The 20,644-nt window shown below is 38.5% G+C and overlaps 7 protein-coding genes across 13 annotated transcripts; 6 read left to right on the top strand and 1 right to left on the bottom strand.

Moving 5' to 3' along the window:
- Window positions 1–734: 734 nt before the first annotated feature.
- On the bottom strand, window positions 735–12,074 carry LOC149737539 (protein APCDD1-like). Of its 5 annotated transcripts, none has more exons than XM_089874970.1 (11): window positions 11,591–12,074; window positions 10,856–11,232; window positions 8,700–8,823; window positions 7,917–8,040; window positions 7,160–7,406; window positions 6,559–6,752; window positions 5,079–5,187; window positions 4,613–4,720; window positions 4,161–4,312; window positions 1,224–1,594; window positions 735–964 (listed from the first exon to the last, which is right to left on the bottom strand). In XM_089874970.1, exons 3-11 carry the CDS (start codon window positions 8,761–8,763, stop codon window positions 756–758), a joined length of 1,578 nt encoding a protein of 525 aa, XP_089731096.1. In that variant the 5' UTR covers window positions 8,764–8,823; window positions 10,856–11,232; window positions 11,591–12,074; the 3' UTR covers window positions 735–755. The 5 variants fall into 5 exon arrangements, with proteins under 5 accessions (XP_089731096.1, XP_089731095.1, XP_089731097.1 ...); XM_089874969.1 differs by having other exon boundaries at window positions 10,856–11,180; XM_089874971.1 differs by lacking the exon at window positions 7,917–8,040 and having other exon boundaries at window positions 10,856–12,074.
- Window positions 2,444–6,866, top strand: LOC149737540 (uncharacterized). 2 transcript variants are annotated; one of them, XR_016384634.1, is made up of 3 exons: window positions 2,444–2,636; window positions 2,887–5,898; window positions 5,966–6,866. XR_016384634.1 is itself a non-coding variant. In XM_089874976.1 (2 exons), exons 1-2 carry the CDS (start codon window positions 2,471–2,473, stop codon window positions 3,624–3,626), a joined length of 906 nt encoding a protein of 301 aa, XP_089731102.1. In that variant the 5' UTR covers window positions 2,444–2,470; the 3' UTR covers window positions 3,627–6,866. The 2 variants fall into 2 exon arrangements, 1 of the variants encoding a protein (XP_089731102.1); XM_089874976.1 differs by having other exon boundaries at window positions 2,887–6,866.
- Window positions 12,075–12,211: 137 nt separating the features above from the next.
- LOC149737538 (uncharacterized) lies at window positions 12,212–12,944 on the top strand. The gene is made up of 2 exons (XM_089874983.1): window positions 12,212–12,442; window positions 12,547–12,944. The coding sequence occupies exons 1-2, from the start codon at window positions 12,268–12,270 to the stop codon at window positions 12,762–12,764; spliced, it is 393 nt and encodes a 130-aa protein (XP_089731109.1). The 5' UTR covers window positions 12,212–12,267; the 3' UTR covers window positions 12,765–12,944.
- Window positions 12,945–12,975: 31 nt separating this feature from the next.
- Window positions 12,976–14,305, top strand: LOC149737537 (uncharacterized). The gene is made up of 2 exons (XM_089874977.1): window positions 12,976–13,321; window positions 13,467–14,305. Exons 1-2 carry the CDS (start codon window positions 12,982–12,984, stop codon window positions 13,964–13,966), a joined length of 840 nt encoding a protein of 279 aa, XP_089731103.1. The 5' UTR covers window positions 12,976–12,981; the 3' UTR covers window positions 13,967–14,305.
- A 24-nt stretch (window positions 14,306–14,329) lies between these two features.
- On the top strand, window positions 14,330–15,386 carry LOC149737536 (uncharacterized). Its single transcript, XM_089874981.1, has 2 exons — window positions 14,330–14,562; window positions 15,007–15,386. The coding sequence occupies exons 1-2, from the start codon at window positions 14,337–14,339 to the stop codon at window positions 15,219–15,221; spliced, it is 441 nt and encodes a 146-aa protein (XP_089731107.1). The 5' UTR covers window positions 14,330–14,336; the 3' UTR covers window positions 15,222–15,386.
- An 803-nt stretch (window positions 15,387–16,189) lies between these two features.
- LOC149737535 (uncharacterized) lies at window positions 16,190–18,129 on the top strand. 2 transcript variants are annotated; one of them, XM_089874975.1, is made up of 3 exons: window positions 16,190–16,541; window positions 16,701–17,483; window positions 17,517–18,129. In XM_089874975.1, the coding sequence occupies exons 1-3, from the start codon at window positions 16,265–16,267 to the stop codon at window positions 17,966–17,968; spliced, it is 1,512 nt and encodes a 503-aa protein (XP_089731101.1). In that variant the 5' UTR covers window positions 16,190–16,264; the 3' UTR covers window positions 17,969–18,129. The 2 variants fall into 2 exon arrangements, with proteins under 2 accessions (XP_089731101.1, XP_089731100.1); XM_089874974.1 differs by having other exon boundaries at window positions 16,701–18,129.
- A 1,603-nt stretch (window positions 18,130–19,732) lies between these two features.
- Window positions 19,733–20,636, top strand: LOC149737534 (uncharacterized). Its single transcript, XM_089874982.1, has 3 exons — window positions 19,733–19,892; window positions 19,987–20,201; window positions 20,258–20,636. The coding sequence occupies exons 2-3, from the start codon at window positions 20,006–20,008 to the stop codon at window positions 20,494–20,496; spliced, it is 435 nt and encodes a 144-aa protein (XP_089731108.1). The 5' UTR covers window positions 19,733–19,892; window positions 19,987–20,005; the 3' UTR covers window positions 20,497–20,636.
- The last annotated feature ends 8 nt before the right edge of the window (window positions 20,637–20,644 follow it).

Below are 20,644 nucleotides of genomic sequence, written 5' to 3'. Positions count from 1 at the left end.
TTATATTGCAAACTGTTTGATTAACCATTAACACATGCGCGCATGTCGCTGGGAATTGTAATAGCTTCTTGATAAAATTTTGATTCGAAAATTATCGGGAAATCCCCAAACGACAACAGCAACAAGTACGGTGTCACCATAGAATACTGCAACTGTCACCATAGTATTCTCCAACGGCACTTTCTTAAGACAGTACTATGGTGATTGGTGTCACTAAAATACACCCGAACAGCACAAATACAATTTACAATGCATATTTGAAAGGTTTAAATATGCACGAATAGGTTTCTTTTTGGTATGCTGGAGGCTGGAGGCTGGAGGCTGGAGGCTGGAGGCTGGAGGCTGGAGGCTGGAGGCTGGAGGCTGGAGGCTGGAGGCTGGAGGCTGGAGGCTGGAGGCTGGAGGCTGGAGGCTGGAGGCTGGAGGCTGGAGGCTGGAGGCTGGAGGCTGGAGGCTGGAGGCTGGAGGCTGGAGGCTGGAGGCTGGAGGCTGGAGGCTGGAGGCTGGAGGCTGGAGGCTGGAGGCTGGAGGCTGGAGGCTGGAGGCTGGAGGCTGGAGGCTGGAGGCTGGAGGCTGGAGGCTGGAGGCTGGAGGCTGGAGGCTGGAGGCTGGAGGCTGGAGGCTGGAGGCTGGAGGTCAACTTCCTGTTTCTAGTTCTGTTCAATAACAAATGGCTATTTTGTGGCAAGCAAAACTATTTTCAAGCAGGTGAAACAGTAGTAAATACTTAAATATGAAATAACAATAATCTGTGTTTATTCATATTTTAAAATCGCGATGATACAAAGTAATGACAAAATGAAAGTTAGTGAATGCATGTTTTTCTTGGCGCTGCTTGTCGTTGCTTCTTGGTATACCATTGCAACAAAATCGTGTTGGTGTTTTTCTTTATTTGGGATGACTGTCGTTTCAATGCTTCCTGGTAGTTCTGTTGCCGAAATACCGCACAAGAAAGTTGAATCGCCTGTAAGACGAATCATAATAACGAGTGTAAAAAAACGAAAAATAGTCTATTTTCATCTTTTCAGATTCCGTTATGGGTATAGCGCATATACCATCCTGTATACTAATCGTGTTTTAAACAGTTTATACAGCTTTAGATTCTTAGGGAACAGTTATATGATTCTGTAAAGATGTTTTGTTTTCTACCAAATGTGGCTTTAAAAGAGAATGAAAACATAAACCATTACACCCAGCCGACTAAACACACTACTAATACTCACGTAAGTCATCAAATGCGCATTTACTGCGACACCGTAAGAGCTCGTCTTGGTAAGATGTTGTTCGTTTATCGGCGGAATCGGGAATTGTTCCGTCGTTGGGCCGTCGACCGGTAAAAAGCAGCAAATTGCCGTCAATCCTTCGCATCATAATGTGGTCGTATTCTCTCCTTGGCAGGCTGAGATCTATCAGGGGAATACCCTCCGTTTCGGGGACGTCATACTCCACGTGAGTTTCGAGTTTCAAACTTCCACGCTTAGCGTCGTTTAGTAAAGATGTTAGATTCACGCTGTGTGACGTAATGAACATTCGTCGAGCATCAAACACGTAGTCAGCATCACCGTTGGTTGGATTAATTGCAGTTCTATCATATCTGCACAAATTATGATATAAAAATACAAAACACGTATATCTGTGCGCAATACAATCACGAAAACGCTGTAAATATGAATAAGACGGATGTAATTAAAGCGCGATATATATTCATTTTTGGACGATGCTGCAGAATATTTTTACGCTGCAGACAGTCACGATTTAAATTCGTGATGAGACTTATGTGTTTACTTTATTCTTAGTGTTGTAACAACGATAAACAAGCGGTAATTATATTGCTTAGAATTCTTATTATAATTATAGTAGGTTTATAATTAATGGTAGAAAATATTTAATAAGGTTGTTTAATTTAATTTATCTGTCAGGAAGGTTTTCGTTACATCTATTGTTTCCCTACGGCCTACGCAGTCTATATATAGAAAGGTGTTGTTAGATTTCAACAGAAACTATTATAAAGTGTTTTTGTTTGTACATATAGTAGGGTGGGGAAGATGGGACACCTTTAGCTCATAATACCAAATATTCTGATTGTGATTTAAACAATTAACAACCGTCAATCAGAGTCATGTTAGGATACGGTTTTATAATTTTTTGAATGTTCTTTGTTTAACACTAAATAGCAAGAGAAAATGGAATAAAAATGTGTCCCATCTTACCCCATTCGACTATATGACATAGGTAATACTGGTCTTGTTTTTATTTTATTTTTTATTTGGGAGCAAACACTGAATATTTTCAGAATTATAACCGTAACCCCGCTACTATGAAGTAGCATTGTTAATTTTAAAAATACGATTAAGAAATATCAGACTCAAGTGATTGCGGTATCCCATCTTACCCATAGTACAATATGTTTATTATAAACTGTTTAAATGATTTTTACAGATAATAGGAATTAGTTGTTAAATTAAAAGCAATGTCTGGTTTACAATACTACATGCAAGGAAACATAAACACAACAGTTCAAATACAAGGAGAACGGTTGGCGTCCGTTATATTTTCATCTGTAGCGACTGCTATGGTAACGTATGTGTTGTTTGCTACGATGTATTTTACTGCAACGAGGAAAACTCATCCGCAAGGTAAAGAAATATTATATCTTTAATTGGTTTCTTTCTAAATTATTTATACTGTGTTGTTGGTTCGCCTTTATTTTGATTATTTACTTGTAAACAAAAATATTTACATAACTATGTACCCGTTTACTCAAGACTTTAAAAGAGCGTTATTAATTTTTTAAGAATGATTAGAAATATGGGACATTATGTGCAAATATGTCCATCCCAATTCTCAATACCATATATGCCAAATATAGCCTTATACTATTACCAGGTAAAATTGGACGAGCTTTGGATATAATCAGTTTATTTGCCAACACAGCGATTCTCATCAACGTAGCCATGGACCTATCACTAATTACGTCACATGTGGAGCCATTTTGTACCAGATACAGCATGGTAAAGATTCTTACATACGGGCTTTCGATACTCGCTGTGTATTCCGCCCTTTGGATGAAGGTTTACCGCTGCTTCTACCTAAACGCAGTCATAATTAACGTGTTGGGAGAAACGATACGAACGTTTGTCGCTGTTACTTATATATTCCTGCTCATTATGGGGCTTATCAGCACGTTTTTATTTCTATTTTTTTCGAAATACGTAACCAAAGCTTTCGGCTGCGTTTCGTTGGAAACAGAAGCAGTTTTACGTCTTAAATGGGCCGTATTAATCTCGGTTTCTGCCGTTGGCGAAGTTGCCCTTTTGTTTTACTTCATATACCCAGTGTATGTTCATAAAAAACGCATGAAGAAAAGCGGAATCAGCACCGTTATTGCAGGGGCCATTATTAAGCGTTCTATCATCGCCATATCCGTTTGTACCATCACGAATATTATGGGTTTCACCGTAAAGTTCGCCTACATTTCCCAAACCGCGTATGTGTTTTTCCTATACCAATGCATGACGCTTGTTATACACTTGTTTGTGTTAGTTTTATCCCATCAAGACTGGAAAACAAGATTGTTTCCTTGGATTAAGAACCAACAGCCGATTTCATTGTGTTCTGTAATCTAGAAATTTGTATATACTGTTGTTGCTACCAGAAATATTTCAATTGTTTTCTAATTCAGTTCTTCTCTGATTGATTTGCAAACCTACGCAGAACAGGTCTGTATAAAAGACGTCGCCACGTCCGTACGCAAATAATTACCATATAAGAGATTTTTTAGAAAATGTATCGAAAATATAGTCTGCCGTATTGATGCGTAACACGATCGCTGTATACAGTTGTTATTTGTAGTTTGTGTATCTAGACATGTATAGCAGGGTGGAAAGCTAAGATGGGACATCTTTAGTACACAATATGCAAATACTGTGTTTTAAACATCTAACAACGCTTTTTCAGAGTCACGAGCAGTAATGTAATTTCATAAATATTTTCTTAATTTAGAACCAATTGGGGCGAAAAACTAGATTGAAAACATGTCCCATCTTACTCTACCCCACTATATCTAGTCATGTATATTCAATTTTACTGAAGCCGTACACTGTTGTTGTAATAAAACATTTCCACTTCAATTATTTATAACATGTTCTTACATTACCTACCTCCCATGTGCACGTAATGTGTAGTAAGGTTCCCTGCATTGGTCATCTACATAGTAACGATAAACTCCAGACCAAATATTGCCGTTCCTTGGAAAAAACAAATGTCTTGTAAGGAAACTTGAATGGGGACGAAGCTCACAACGAACACTTAGCTGTAAAATAAATGGTTAATTTGTTTTGCACTAATAAACAGTAAATGGTACTTATTTTGGGGGGTAAACGCTGTGACATATATACAAGTTGCTTAGATCGGATCATGGTTTGCATGTAAAGGTGTGCTCTATTATTTAGTTCTGAAAAACAGTTTCTTCGGCATGAACGTTAAAATTTTATTTAAAGAAGATCTGTTTTTGGTATATACCTGGTAAGAATAGCAGCATGATTACCAATATAACAACTAATTATATTGGTATACATGGTGGTAGCTTGAAAATTAGAGAAATAAAACCCACCCAGTTCCCATGCAAAATAAATTGTTGGGAATTCGGGGAAATAAGCGTTCGATGTAAGTTAGGTGGAAAGAATCTTCCAATTTGCATTTCAATGTTCGACGACATGATCTAGAAAATATTGCAATGGTAATATACATACAAGATTAATGAATTAGACTTATTTTGTCTTTGCGTGAATGTATAAATGAATGATATAGTACGGTGGAGGAAGATGGGCACCTTTAGCACATAATATCGAAATATCCCGATCGTGTTTTAAGCAATTAACAACGGCCTGTAGGAGTCGTAGAGACACGGTTTCTTAATTCTTTGAATGGTCTTTGTTTACAACCAAATAATACGAAAAAATGAAATAAAAAGGTGTCTCACTTTTTCGCACCTTACTATACTTGATTTAGTTACGCGAAGTTAACTATTCATTCACTCAGTGAACCAAACGTCGCTTGATGGCAGCAGAGATACTCACACCCAGTCGTTCCAGTGGAGCTTGAAAAGTATTTGATCGATAATATCTTCGATTGTCAATCTTCGTTTTAACGTCACCAGCAAATAGTTGAGTTACTGTTTCATATGGACTGCAAGGATACAAAGTGTTTTTAGAAAAGTTATACGGCGTCTGTCTCTCTTAGCAAGACACTTAACAGCAATTGCTTCAACCCAGTGGTCTTATATAAGGAGTTGGTAAAATTGTCGGCCATACATTAAAACAAATTAAAAACACGAAAATATTAACTGATATAAAGTTTCATATGCGGTAACTTGTAAGATGGCATCATGTGCATAAAACATGATATTCGTGTTTTATAACATTGTTGTTGCCCGGCACGTTTAAAACATGTTAATTCATTAAATTATTTACATAAAGAGTAGTTTAGTGTTTCGCTCAAAGTAAGATACAGGTTCAATATGCCATCTATTTAAAAGCCATTTCTATGATCTTTACACTAAGGTATAATGTAAGTCCAACCGCTATCCTAATGTCGCGCAGATACGCGGGAAAGATATCACTCGGCGTGAATGTATACCACAGATCGCAAAAGCCCGAATAGACTGCTAACGAGCGTTTGAGTAGAATCGTCGATGAGAAGCAGTTTAATAGGGCCGTGAAATTTCAACCAAAACCGATGAAAATCAGTTTAACGAGCTATGGCAACGACGACTGGCCGAGCGTTGGCTTTCGAGTCTTAAAAGTCGGGAGATGAAATGAGATAATGTCGGATGGGGTGGCCCGGGGGTGAACGGGAACATGACGATCGTATCTTCATCTCAGTCATCTCAGATGGAAGGTTGAGATAGTTTGAACAAAGTTGCGTCCAATGCGGACCTTTCATAACACTCATATATTCATAACAGATGGCTTGGATTATTAATCGGTTGTAATGATGAAGTGTATAACTCGCTCAACGATCAAACAACTTAACCGACAACCTTTCGACTCGCTCATATATCTCATGGCGATGGTGTCAATAACAATCTACTTATTCAATACACTTCACAATGGTATTCTGTGTCTTTACGCACACTTTTCTTTTAGTTATATTTTAATTTGTTTTAATTAAATACAACTTGGTTGATTAATATATACTGTATTGCAGGTTTAGCAGCCACGCTTTTATTTGACATCTGTACTCAAATAGTTTTCCCAAATCGTGTTTTCAACATACGTATCCTCGCGTGGCTATAGGCAATGACAGTGGTTATAACACAGGTGTTATGTTTTGTTTTATACACCTCGTGTCCGCTTATGAGTCACAATGTATATATGTTACATTTTGGGTGATTTTTTTGATTTTTTACTTTTTTAACGTATTTGGCTGAGCAACTTTCGTAATAGTGTCTTGTCCAAGGACAAGGACATGCCATTTAAATGTAATTTTTAATGAAGGTTAATTGTTTTTGTTGGATTTATTATTTTCTTACATATGGTCACATTATGTGTAACTTACGGTCGATAATCTTTCACTCTAACGACTTTCATTACTTCCAGCTCTCCGAGGTAAAAGTCAAGTTCGTCTGTGCAGTCACAATTGGTTTGTGACGAATACACTAACAGTCTATGATGTTTCTTCATATGTTCACCATGTAACTTGGAACATTTGCTGCAAGCTCGAGATGGATTGTTAAACAGACGGTGCAAGGTCTGTGAAAATGGGACTGAGTAAATACAACAGGTTGGGATAAGATGGCCCATCTTATCATTCTTTTTTATCGCCCTATTTGGTAGTAAACAAGGAATATTACGAATTTGACCGTATAGCAAGAGCGTTTTTAATTTTTCAAAACACAATTAGGAAATATAGGATATTGTGTGCTAATGGTATTCATAGTAGGGTGGGGGGAGATGGGACACCGTTTCGTTCTATTTTCTCGTCCTATTGGATAGTAAACAAAGAACATTCAAAGAATCATTAAACCGTATTCTCACGGCTTTCATCGACCGTTGCTATACTTACAATATACTTAAAGCTGACGGCAGGGATTATCATCGAAAGGGTTTAAGTAACAGTAATATGCGCAGATGTGGGGAAAGGTGGTTTAGTTTCATACCTGCGTGAAAACACCGTCTTCAACATTTAAATGTATTTTCCTTATTACGAATCTTCTTTCTGTAGCTCCCAATATTAACAAACTGTCCACCAAACCCTCGTTTAGAAATCGACCGCTGGTTGTCATGGTAACAGTGGGCTTAGTGCAGTCGGGATCCGAGTAGAAATGATGACGTAATAGAAAATGGCGGTCGCTCCGAAACTCATAAAAACGAATGAGAAACTTCGGCCCTGCCTGTACCTCGCATCTATAGGAATAATAATAGAAGTCCGTCGATATTTATAGAATCATAATTAAGGAAATTCGTATCATGTGTTGTAAGTTGGGGTAAGATGGTTCATGTTTTCAATACCTTTATCGTCGCATTTAGTATATTTAATAAAGAATATTTACAGGTATATCTAACCGTACAAACGCAACTATATGAAAGATTGTTAAACTTTCAAAACACGATTAGGAAATATGAGATATTATTTGCAAACGGTGTCCATCTTGCCCAGACTCAATGTTCGTGTGTATTACCCTGAGAACTTAACAGTTATATTGCGGGGAAATTCACTGTATCGGTATTTTAGTTTTAAGTATTTGAACGAGAGCCAGCATTTTCCGGAAAATCCGTTATTAAACTGACAATAAACGATTTAAAATTTCCGCAATAATTTTTTTTATGTTGGCTACAACTCCCATGAACCTGAACGAACGGGAAGTAAACTTGTAAGAATTGAAAGGTTAATAAGCATGTTTACAATGCTGGTACCTCGTGGAGACCCATGCACCGGTAACATTGTTTGCGTCACAATCGTACTGCGCATGCGCGTTGGCATACAAAAGAGAACAATCTTTCACGGGCCAGATGTTAACACGTTGGTATTGGGCATCAGCTGAAAATAACTTGGTTATTTGAACCGATTAAAGGCTTGAATAAAATGTAAATTGCTTGATATTCTTCCTATATTAGTTCCTTGTGCCAACATGTTTTTTGTTGTTTTAAAACAATGTTTATTATATGATTTATTATATATTGGGGACATGGGTAATAAACAAAGAACATTCAAAGATTAATAAAACCGTATTCTCACGACTTCTGTAGACCGTTGTTAATTGTTCAAAACACGATTGGGATATTTGGATAATATATGCTAAAGCTGTTCCGTCTTTCCCCACCCTATACTATACGTAGTTTGAAACATACAATTGCCTTTACGCTGCCCAAGCGCTTTGCTCGCGACCCCTTTATTCTCCTATAAAGTGTCTGCGACCTTGCATAATTATAATATATATGCAGTACTTTGTGCAATATAGTATATACATTTGACAACCCCTGAAGTTTTTCACGCGATAACCGCCAGTTTGGAAAGTCCTCTCGAAGGAAAAATCAACATTACAAAATTACTCTTTTAAAAAACGTTTAAAAATGCGAAACGAATTCTAATTTTGCGGTTCAAGCGACCGACGCGACTCGTATACATTTCTACTGATATAGGCCTGTAAGTGAGAACTAAAACCGGCGAATTATGCAGACAGTATAAACAAAATGTACCTGTAATGACGATGGAAGCTAATATACAATATAGCGTGTGATACGGAATCCATATTTCAGCCATTTTGTGGATCCTACTGGAAATCTTGTCCAGATCGCAAGCGATAAATAATAGACATGCGTCCTGAAATAAACAAATATACAACACTAAAACTTTATATTTTATACCACATGCAACATTTACTAGTTTTAAGCTGGTATTTGTGGACGCTTACTGAAACTCAATTCATCTAAAACGGCGCTAAAAAATAACTTATCTTATTACATTACTGGAGTTGGGAATATTAGTTGTATAAATTTACGTTGAGAGCGCCTGCTAGCGGTTGGTCTAATCTTAAAAAATGAACCGATAAATTTTACCTATCTTGGCGCTGCGGGGAAACGACAGTCGTTATAACACGGGTGATGTTTTGTTTCGTACCGCCTGTCCCCACAAGTTACGCCGTATGTAACTTCGTGGGGTGGGGGCGCCTTTTTCGGTAAATATGCTCGTTTTTTTAAGCATGGCCGACAAGTTGTATATAACATACATATGATATCTTGGATCTGTGTGAGCAAGCGGAAATCAGCACTAACCTTATAGAACATGTGTATTGCCAAGACATACAGTGTGGGGCAAAATGGATACCAGTAGCATATTATATAGTATAGGGTGAGGGAGGTCCGGGCAGCTTTGACACGTAATATTCAAATATCCTAATCGTGTTTTAAACAATTAACAACTGTCTATGGAACGCATGAGGATATAGTTTTATAATTCTTTGAATGTTCTTTGTTTACGAGCAAATGGGACGAGAAAATAGAATGAAAAGGTGTCCCAACTTTCCCCACCCTACTGTGTATAACATATATGTACTAATTTTGTTTTTAACGATCAATACCGAGATTTAATGTCGTCAGGATACAGGTATATAATTCTGTCAAAAGTCTTTGTTTACTGTCAAATGGGTCGATTATGGAGAATGGAAACATAGACAGTCTTATCCCAACCTACTAAATACGTGTTGCGTAAACAAAACATGAATAATGTTGTCATGTTGGCGGATTTGACATTTAAACAACCAACCGAGGGATTTTGTATTTACCCTGAGTGTTATCCAACCAAACAAAGCGAGGCCGATGACCTGACATATATTAGTCAGCGCAAACAATCATTTTTGTCAAAGCCTTTTCTCCTAGGTACCCCACGCTGCAAAAACACATGACTTGCAAAAGGACAAAATATTTTGTTTTTTAACAGGTGTCTTAAATCATGTATAGATGACTTGTATGTGACCTTGTTTTTTGTTCCCATCACAACAAGTTGTTACAGCGCGTTGCAAAAAAACAAATTAGGCTCCCACAAAGTTACATACGTCGTAACTCGTAAGCGAGCACTAGGTCTATGAAAAAGAACGCCCGTGTTATAACCAAGGGCGTAGCCAGCCTAAAATTTTGGTGGGGGCCAAATGTTTTACGGTTGTATTTTGGGTTTGAAAAACCACCTAGTTACAACACAAAACACGGGAAGGCGTACTGTGAATGGCATTTATTTTTCACAATTACGCCGCATGAAAACACAACGATCTACAACTACATTTAAAACTCTATTCGTTGCCTACCACCAGCCATTTTTGTCACAAAATTTGAGATTTGTTTTTCTTAGCTAGCAGGTAGACTGTTTATTACGAAATAATATGGATTCACACGTGAATTCATCCATCATAATAGCGATTGTTTGACCTGGCAACTAATTACGACATAATAGCATTTCACACGGCGATTATTTGCGTCTTAATAGGGACTGACACCTTATCATTTAGCATGTGTAAGAAATTTAAAAACAGGCTTAAATGTTTTCTTTCTTTTTCTTTTAATTAGAAAAAAGATCCGGAACCGGATCGAGATCCCCTATTTGAACATCACTGTTTAGCACGTTTTAATTTTATTTTTTCACCAATAACATTACTGTAAAACTCAAAATTTTGGGGGGGCCATGGCCCCTCAGGCCCCCCCTTGGCGACGCCCATGGTTATAACGACTGTCGTTGCGCCGTCACACAGTAATAAATAAGTAACACGAATTTTTTTATAACGGATTATTTCCAAAAATAGTAAACCGAAGTCTTGCCTGAGTGTAAAAGATATTTATATAAATGTTAATGTTGAAGTACTCACATAAAGTTATCCTCGTTAATGTGTTCTTTATGGAATGACATAAAATCTGAAGTTTATCGAAATTGACGCCATTATTGTCCAGTTTACTCGGTATGAAAGAAGTTTCGTTTGCTGCATTAAACAGCAGTCACCATTGCGTGCGAAACCCACCAAAGCGATAAAAGCTGGATTAGTTGGAAAATGTAGGTCAGGACGCATTTGTCGCTTTTAGCAAAACAGGTCACATACGTCATCAACTCGATTTTAAGCTGACGATCGTCACTAATGATGCGGAACTGAGAAGGAAATCCATGAAGCACTCACAGAAGGTCGTTGACTTTGCTGCCTTGTTAGAATAAAGTTCATTTATGACCGAGTTGCAGAACGACCTGGTGGGACTTGCACGATTCGACAAACTTTGTTATTAAAAAAAAAAAATTGCAAAAATTACAAACGTTTTGTTTATATTGCAAAATTTATTTAATTTGCCCCGATTACGAATTAACCCAGATTCTTGGGGAAGATGGGACACACCTAGCATAGTATATTTAAATATCCTGATCATGTTTTAAACAATTAACAACGGTCGATGGAAGTCGAAAGGATATGTTTTATAATTCTTTGAATGTTCTTTGTTTTCTACCAAGTAAGATCAAAAAGTAGAATGAAAAATTGTCCCATCTTCCCCCACTCCACTATAAAAAAGCCGATACATAAGTTAAGTTTTGAGTACCCTCTATACATATGGTCACTTACCTCGTTTTTCTAAATAAACAACTCAAGCTTTTAAATCCAGTCCTTGAGACCGATATCTGCGTTTTAGGGAAATATAAAACGAGATATTTTGGGAAAACATTAAAAGAAACTAAGATTTTCTCTTCCATCAAGACAAGCGAGTTGACGTGGTCTCATGTTTGGCTGCTGACCGTAACCAGATACTTCAGGGCAGCGCCTCTTTCACTTTATATGGATTTTGGTTCTTTTATTCTACTCGTGCACCGCTCTGGGCCAAATCAGAAACGAGCATTTTACATTAAATAATTTTAGTCGCAGTAAAGGCAGCTTGAAACCAATAAAAAAACAAGTCAATGGCATTTTGTATTCCATTTTGCCGTGATAGTTCTGCTCGCAAAATCTGCTGACGCGGATTTTTCTGGGTGTACAAATACTGTGCACTGCGGCGCCGGACACTTGGTTTGTTTTCTTCGGCGCAGAAAAAATAAGTTGTTATTGCTTCTTTTCTCCAGTTGTGCCGGGCATTCGGGTATATAACAAGGAGGGTGGGAGCCATGATGCAGCTGCACAGTGTAGGCTACACGTCGGCTGTGTCTTATATTTATAATAGAGAAGTATAAGGATGTTTGTTCGGTTACGCATGTATATGATGTTTAGTATTCATTTTCTAGTTACAGGTTGTAAAAATTAAATAAAAAATGAAGGTTGCCTTTGGCTTAATATTGTTGCTGGTAAGCTTGATGGTTGTCGCTGATGCGCATGGGAAAGGAAAGAACAAGAACAAGAAACTTGGGGGGTGTGGTGCTGAATGTCAAACTGAATGTGGCGCCATAATTACTTGCAAGAAACAATGCAAAGTAACATGCGCTGGTGGTAAGTTATGTTAAAGTTTACGCTATGTTATGTCGTAAGCTTTTCTGTAGTGGCAAATAACATGCACTTAATTTACAATAATTATACTTTATTACTTTTTGCAGCGGCAGCGAAAAGGCCATGCATACGCAATTGCAAGTTGAACACCTGTATGCAGAACACAGAATGCGAGACATGCAAGACGGCCTGTTTTGGTCGCATGGTTCAATGCCGTACCGCCAACTGTGCTGAAGAGTGTCCGCTGACCCTTCGAAAACCAAAGAAGAACAAGCGATGCAAAACTTGTTTAGTTGCCAATTGTCGCAGCAGCGAAACAGAATAAATAATTTGTAACCTCGTTATCGTTTAATATTCGTAACCTAATTCCGTCAAGAAATGTAATACCTTTTTACCGCAAGAAAAATGGTGCATTGAATTCCTGTTGTACGAATAATCTGTTTGCGTTATTATCTTATCATGGTTGTTTTAAATAAAGTAGTGATAATGGTGGAATCTCATCCAGGTATATTTAGTTGGTATAACGTAAAATCAAAGAAAAAATGAAAAGCACGCTTCTGTTAGCGTTGTTTGTGTGCGTTTGCTTTGTCGCGATTGAGGCTGGACGAGGGGGTGGCCATTCTCGACAGGCGCGCATGGGGGACCATGTTGGACGTTACATGCAGCACTCGAGGTTAAGGAAACGTCATCATATGCGTTTTATGAAACCAGCACATCAAGAATATGGTCGCTTCACTGCTAGAATGAGACGAGTAACTGGTCACCGACGACGGAAGCCATGGTCACGACCAATAATCATGAGCGGCTGCAGAAGTCAATGCAACGAAACGTGCGCTCCTGCTCACCAATGCAAATTGGCCTGCAATGAAAGCTGTATTGCCGGTATGTCGTAAGATTAGGCTTATGTTTTATTTATGTAAACATCAACGTTATAACGACTGTCGTCGCCACGGGGCTAAATAAAGTGCATTTATTTATTCATTTTTATATTTTAAAGGCATTAAAATTAAAAGGTCTTGTTTTGCAGCACGGAATCCTCAGCTATGTAAACGCAACTGCTTCGTTAATGGATGTGAAGTCAGTGACTGCTTGGGCTGCATGCAATCGTGCTTTAATGAGACCCGGGCCTGTCGGGCCAACCGTTGCTCCTTTGTATGTCCGTTGTCACAGCCGCTGCATAAGTCGTTTCGCTTCTTCTTCTGCAGGGCGTGCCTGAAGCTGAATTGTCAAGCTGAAACGGAAAGGGTGTTCGGGCCACCACCAACTGAAGAAGATACTCAGGAAGAGGGAGGACAAGAGGGACAAGGGGGAGAAGAGGAAGAAGAGGAAGACGACGATGATGATGACGACGATGACGAAGATGATGATGACGAAGATGATGACGAAGATAATGACGACGATGATGACGAAGATGATGACGACGATGATGACGACGAAGATGACGACGACGAAGATGACGACGACGAAGAGGAGGGAGCAGAGGGAGAAGAAATGAGCACAGAAAATCGATTGTTGGATTTGATATGAACTGCATCATTCACCCCCAGTAACTATATGATCATTCAGTGTATCTGACTTTTATCCATGTATATAATGCTCACTGAACTTGTTTGGATATCAGCGACGTGAATAATTATATGTTTTTACACCTGTATGTTAAAAATATTAAGCTTCCTAGATTTTACAAGTTAAAGTATATATTTTAATTAAAATGACGAGTCAGTTGCTTTAATTCTATCAGTTTTAGCTGTGTATATTATTTTAACGCCTATTTCAATCAATCAATTAATGACGACGTGTTATTTTTAATATGGTGATTCTAGTAAGTCATGCTCCTTAGTTTCTAACCATATTAATTCCTTACAGTTGTTAGTTTACCATAGGAATCGCCAGAGAAATGAAAGCTATCTGTGTTTTATTCGTCCTGCTTGCTGCTGTTGTGTTGGTATTGGAGGCCACTGGGGGGTGCCCTGGAGCCAGGCTTGAGAACATAAAACAGTTCCATCGATTCCAAGCAGCAAGAGATAGGGTTGTTGGTTCATGCCTGGCTGGCTGTAGGACACCATGCGCTGGTCTTAGAGCTTGTTCCAAATCAAGATGCATGTGCAAATGCGCTCGTGAAGGTTTGTGCATATATGTATATATATATATATATATATATATATAGTGGGGTGGGGAAGATGGGACCCCTTGAGCATCTAATATCCAAATATACTAATCGTTTTTTAAACAGTTAACAACGATCATGGGAGTCGTGAGGATATAGGTTTATATTTCTTTGAATGTTCTTTGTTTCTTACCGAATGGGACGAGAAAGTGGAATGAAACGGTTTCCCATCTCCCCCCACCCTATTTGTCGTGTTGTGTGTATGCGCCTATTTGTTGTCTCTATACCAGTGTGGGCGTATGTTATGTCCTTGCAAAAGGCACTTAATTGTAATTGCTCCAACCCAGTGCATCAATGTAGCTTATTTAGTGTCACCCATACATTAGAAAATAACACTATAATAAATAGTTTAAGCAACCTTCTGGATACACTATATGCTTTACAAATTATGTATTTTCAGTTCCCGGTTCTCTTTTTCGATGCGTTGAAACTTGTGCGAAGTCTCAATGCCTCACCCCAACATGCAAAGATTGTTTACAGCCTTGTATGAAGAGGGTTCGAGATTGTAAAACAAGCAGATGTTCCAGAGAATGCCCGCATGACGCTGACGTTGCCGCGTCCTTTAAAACCCAATCTTGCCGCCGGTGTCTAATAAACAACTGCCGTGCTGCCTAAATATGCTCATATGCGGTTGATGTATCAGGGTGACAACTATAGCAAACTTGCCAACTACATTTTCACATCATGCATTACTGTGTATATCGTATTACCTGTTTAACGCTGCTTCTAAAGCGCCGCATGTGTACCGTGATATCAACAATACATACACACACACTCCTATATTTGTGTTGGTTACGTAGGCCCGAAACATGAAAATTTCCCAAATGATAGTGAAGCAGTCCAGGGGAAAAAAGTTTTAACGAAAAAACCTTCAAAGAGATATCAGTCATCTATATAGTGGGGCGGGGGAATATGGGACACCTTTAGCACAAAATATATAAATATCCTGGTCGTGTTTTAAACAATTAACAACGGTCTATAAAAGTCGCAAGGAAAAGGTCTTATAATTCTTTGAATGTTCTTTGTTTACCAACAAAATGTACGAGAAAATAGAATGGAAAGGTGTCCCATGTTCCCCCAACCTACTATATAGCGATTAATAAATAGTAGGTTGCAGTATAAGATGGCCCATTGTCCCATTTGGTATTAAATAAAGACAGATTCACAGAACTATAATAAAAGAGGGTTGTTATTTGTTCAAATCGCGATTAGGAAATATGGAATAATATGACATGATTGCTACCTGATTCCCAATCAGAATAACCTTTTTTTCGTTTAAGGCCAACCACAATTTAAAAAATATTCGAGCCTTTTAATACAGTGGGTTGCAACGGTGATTGTCTATTTTTGTAACGTTTCTTGTCAGTCTCCATTGGTGAAAGATAAGTGACGGCTTCGTGATATATAATTGCAGTTTCCAGCTTGCAAATAATCAACTCGCAAGTCGAATCAGACGATGATTAAAATCGCTACAGACGAGACGACAGTAGACCATCTGCCGGTGATTAGCTTCACTTTGATCCAACCGTGTTTAACTATTTACTTTGGAGCTACCCCTTCTTCACTGCAGGATCAGTACTTTATAAAGAGTTTGTGTGGTGTTACTAATCACAATATTGTGCTTCTTACTAAAGTTGAGTAGCCGTTAACAAGAAGCAATGAAGGCTACTCTAGTAATCTGCATATGTGTGTTACTCACCGTAGTTGGTGGTAGAAAGATTGACAAAGAAAGAAACTCTGGCGTTCGTCGTAGCATGCGTAAGATGGAACCGGGAATGAATAAAGAACTTCTGCGTATCATTAATAGAGAAGTTGACATGAGGCCTCACCGTGGTGGAAAGAGAGGTCCGGGCATGGTGTGTCGCACACAATGCACAAATACCTGTGTTCCAGTAGGGGCTTGCAAAGCTGAATGCCTCGGAAAATGTGGCAGCAGTAAGTTATATAACTAAGCTTTGAGAATTAAGTGCCACGAAAATATAACTAACTGACAAAAATCAAGTCCAGCAAAATAGTATTTTACATTCCGCCTAAACTGGCATCATCGTAATTGTGATTATATAACTTCTTTATTTATTGTTCTGTTTATTGCAGCACGAATTCCAAAGTTGTGTTCAAAGAATTGCATTATGAATGAATGCCCAATCAGCGTCTGCATTCAATGCATCAAAAAATGCTTTAACGAAATACAAGTTTGCCGAGAGAAATCTTGTCCATCCGAATGTCCAAGCAGATTGAAGGGCAAACAAGCCATGAGGTTACCAGCATGTCGCAAATGTATGGTTAAGAATTGCCGGGAAGTCCTGGAAAAAATGTTGGGTCCAAAACCAAGTGAAGGTTCCAAAGAGAAAGAGTCTGCTGCTGCGAAGAAGGAACCAACAGGAATTAAAGCCAATAACGACAAAAAAAATTCTACAGGAATTCGAAATGAGACCGAAAGAGGATCTGACAAACTAGACGGAAAGAATTTAAATGGTAACGAACTTAATAAACAGCCAAACAATGCCAGTAAAGAGGATGGTAATCAAGCCGGACGTGATGATGAAGATGATGACGTAGATGATGACGAAGATGATGACGAAGATGGTGACGTAGATGATGAAGATGATGACGTAGATAATGATGACGAAGGTGGTGACATAGATAATGAAAAAGATGATAGCGAAGATGATGACGAAAATGATGACGAAGATGATGATGACGTAGATGCTAATGGCGAAGATGATGACGTAGATGAAGATGATGATGAAGATGATGAAGACGTAGATAATGATGACGAAGATGATGACGTAGATGATGATGACGAAGATGATGACGAAGATGATGACGAAGATGATGACGAAGATGACGAAAATGATGACGAAGATGATGACGAAAGTGATGACGAAGGTGACGAAAATGATGACGAAGATGATGACGAAAGTGATGACGAAGATGATGACGAAGATGATGAAGAAGATAATGACGTAGATAATGATGACGAAGATGATGACGTAGATGATGATGACGAAGATGATGACGTAGATGATGATGACGAAGATGATGACGTAGATGATGATGACGAAAATGATGACGAAGATGATGACGAAGATGATGACGAAAGTGATGACGAAGATGACGAAGATGATGAAGAAGATGATGACGTAGATGATGACGTAGATGATGATGACGAAGATGGTGACGTAGATGATGATGACGAAAATGATGACGAAGATAATGACAAAGATGACGAAGATGACGAAGATGATGACGACGATGACGTAGATGATGCTGACGAAGATGATGACGAAGATGATGACAAAGATGACGACGAAGATGCTGACGAAGATGAGGACGATGATGACGAAGACGCGTTTTGGTAATGTTAATGATGTTAATTCACATATAAGAAACCTTATATAATGAACTGAGATACAAGAAATAAATCTGCTGAAAAGCAAGCGGGGACCAATATCAGTTCACTTTCCTAATTCTTTGTTGACTTTTATGTAATTTTTGTACTGTAATAAATCATGGTGCTAAACATTGTGTTACTTATCATTTTATATACTAAACAATTGTGTAAAGAGAGACAGGTGTATATTAGGTTAAACCAGCCAGTTTTAATACAATAGGAAAGAAACGATGGTATGTCGCTACTGTTGTTGCAATTCTTTATATTACGATCAGTTTAGTCAACTTGCCGAAGAACTGTCTTTTAAAGCTCTGTTTTCGTATGAATGAATTGAATTTATTACGCCCGACGAGGCGGGACAGCGACAAGCGTTGTTGCACAGGGTTTGATTTCATATACCTTGAACCCAATTGCGAACTTTATAACTTGTTTGTACATAGGTAAACGATGCCGCTGTGGCCGTTTAAAAAGTGTACACTTATAGGACGCGCTGTATATTATATTTAGCGGAGGACTTGCGCCCCCTGGCGGCCAGTTTTTTTTAATTTAGAAAAAAAAACGAGCGGTTTAAAATTAGGTTTAAGTTAAAAATACAGAGCCAGATACCGCAGTTGGAAAAAAACTGAAAGCCAATACATTGTAGTTTTACATTGTTTTTTTTGTTTTTTTGCAGGATCATAAAATTTCGTTTGGAGCTGCGAAAAAATATTTCAATGCACAAATTGTTCCGATGCTTAAAAGTACGATGAAAAACACCGATCTATATCATTAGACATCAAAATCATGAGAATAAATGTAACTTGCTTTATCCTGGCGTGGCCGGAACCCGACAGCCGTTGTAACACGGACGTATAGGCTACACTCAATGTCAGCTTATGAGTAACCATGTATGTTACTTAGTGAGAGTATATTATATACACTATCGTCTTCGCCAGTTTAAGACTACTGCTATTAACTTTCTTCAATATATTTTCCGCAGCAGGTTTTGGGATTCTTTCGTAGATGTGCGTTAACGTTTAATGTACGCTTGTGGAACTTGTTTGCCAGTAACAATGCAATTTAACCAATGTCAAAACAAGCGCCTGCATTTTGCAAAACAAAACCCAGCGGCGTCTGAGCGGTTCGAGCTCGAGCACCGCAGACTAAGATTCTGTGGGTATGTTTTCGACTCAATAACCCCCACCAGCTCAAAACAACAATATTTTCCTCCTTTAATTCTCTTCAACGTTTCTTTCTTTTATTCCACCACCGACGTGAAGAGAGAAAAAACGCAGGAGGTGGTTCGAACATTCTAGCAAACGCGGGTCAAACGAGGCAGCAAGACCAACGTTTTTTTTTTTGTGGAAATATACTCGCCTAAAACAGCATCTTCCTTCACGGCAAAATATGATTCTTTTTAAATAACAGAGATGCAATTTTGAATGAAAAATATATTCAACAATATAAAAAACGTTTGGAATTTTGTCGGTTGGACATTTCGTAGCATTTGATCCTGAATGTTATTTCGTTACGAGAATCGTGCAACTTATAAAGGAGACCAAGGACAGATTAATGAAATATATTACAGTTAGCATGTGAAACAAAGCGAACTCTCCCATATACCGTGTTGAATAAGGCGACAAACAGAAAAGTTCAATTGAGGCCAATTTATGAACGAAAACGTCAAAAACAAGTGCATTGTACCCCGTTGACTGATGTTTTACCAAAAGACAAAAAACGAACCATTTTCGCTTCACTGAAGCTCGACGCTTTGAACGCGTGATCTTTTGACAAATTCCATCATCAGCAGAAACAGCTAGCGGAATTGGAGCACAAGGTTAATCCAACCGTGCAGAGCGATTTACTTAGCTTGCGTTTTGCAAGGAAAAGCTTCATTTGGAGTCAACAGGACTGTAAGTAGTTGCTGTTGTTTGTAGCTAATGCTAATTGTTAAACAGGGGAGCGAATGTATTTAAAATAATAATTATTTTAATTATCTACATGCAGAAGCTATCAACCGATCAAAATGAAAACGTTCTGTGTTGTTACAATTGTACTTGTGCTTGCATCGGTGTGTGTTGATGCCCGTGGAAACCGCCATCATGGAGGATTGATGGGAACTGGGGTGCCAAGGTGCCTGAAAACGTGCAAAGATGATTGCACGGAAATGAAACCTTGCGCTTTAGCTACATGTCCTTCTGTCTGCCACGCAACTCGCGAAGGTAATATCTTTTGAAATATTTTTTTTGCAATATTCCAATATTCCTTTTATATTTAGCGGCCGAAGGCAGTGGCGCTAATCGCTGCATGATCAGGTGCGGGTTGACTCAATGTTTGCCGAGATTCCCAAGCTGTAAAGCGTGCGTCGCCCGTTGCGCTGCACCGGTTACCGCATGCAAGCGAAGCAGTTGTGCATCTGAGTGCCCAGCCGGGATGACCATACCTGAGCACATGCAACTAAGTGGATGCGTTCGTTGCATGAAACGTAATTGCAGAAATATAATGAATGGGAACTAGTGGATACGACTAGATTCTGACGATCACCCCCCAAAAAAATATACCCACTAACCTAAAATACTAACAATTTGTAAGTGATCTGTCGTAGAGTGTGAAATATAACTCGTTAAAGAAAACTAATAAAATTGCATTCTAACATATTTGATAT

This window comes from Ciona robusta, chromosome 3, assembly GCF_009617815.1.
Source record: "Ciona robusta chromosome 3, ASM961781v2".
Taxonomy (NCBI): domain Eukaryota; kingdom Metazoa; phylum Chordata; class Ascidiacea; order Phlebobranchia; family Cionidae; genus Ciona; species Ciona robusta.
The sequence above is the reverse complement of the archived record's forward strand: the minus strand, read 5'-3'. Positions and strand labels throughout refer to the sequence as shown.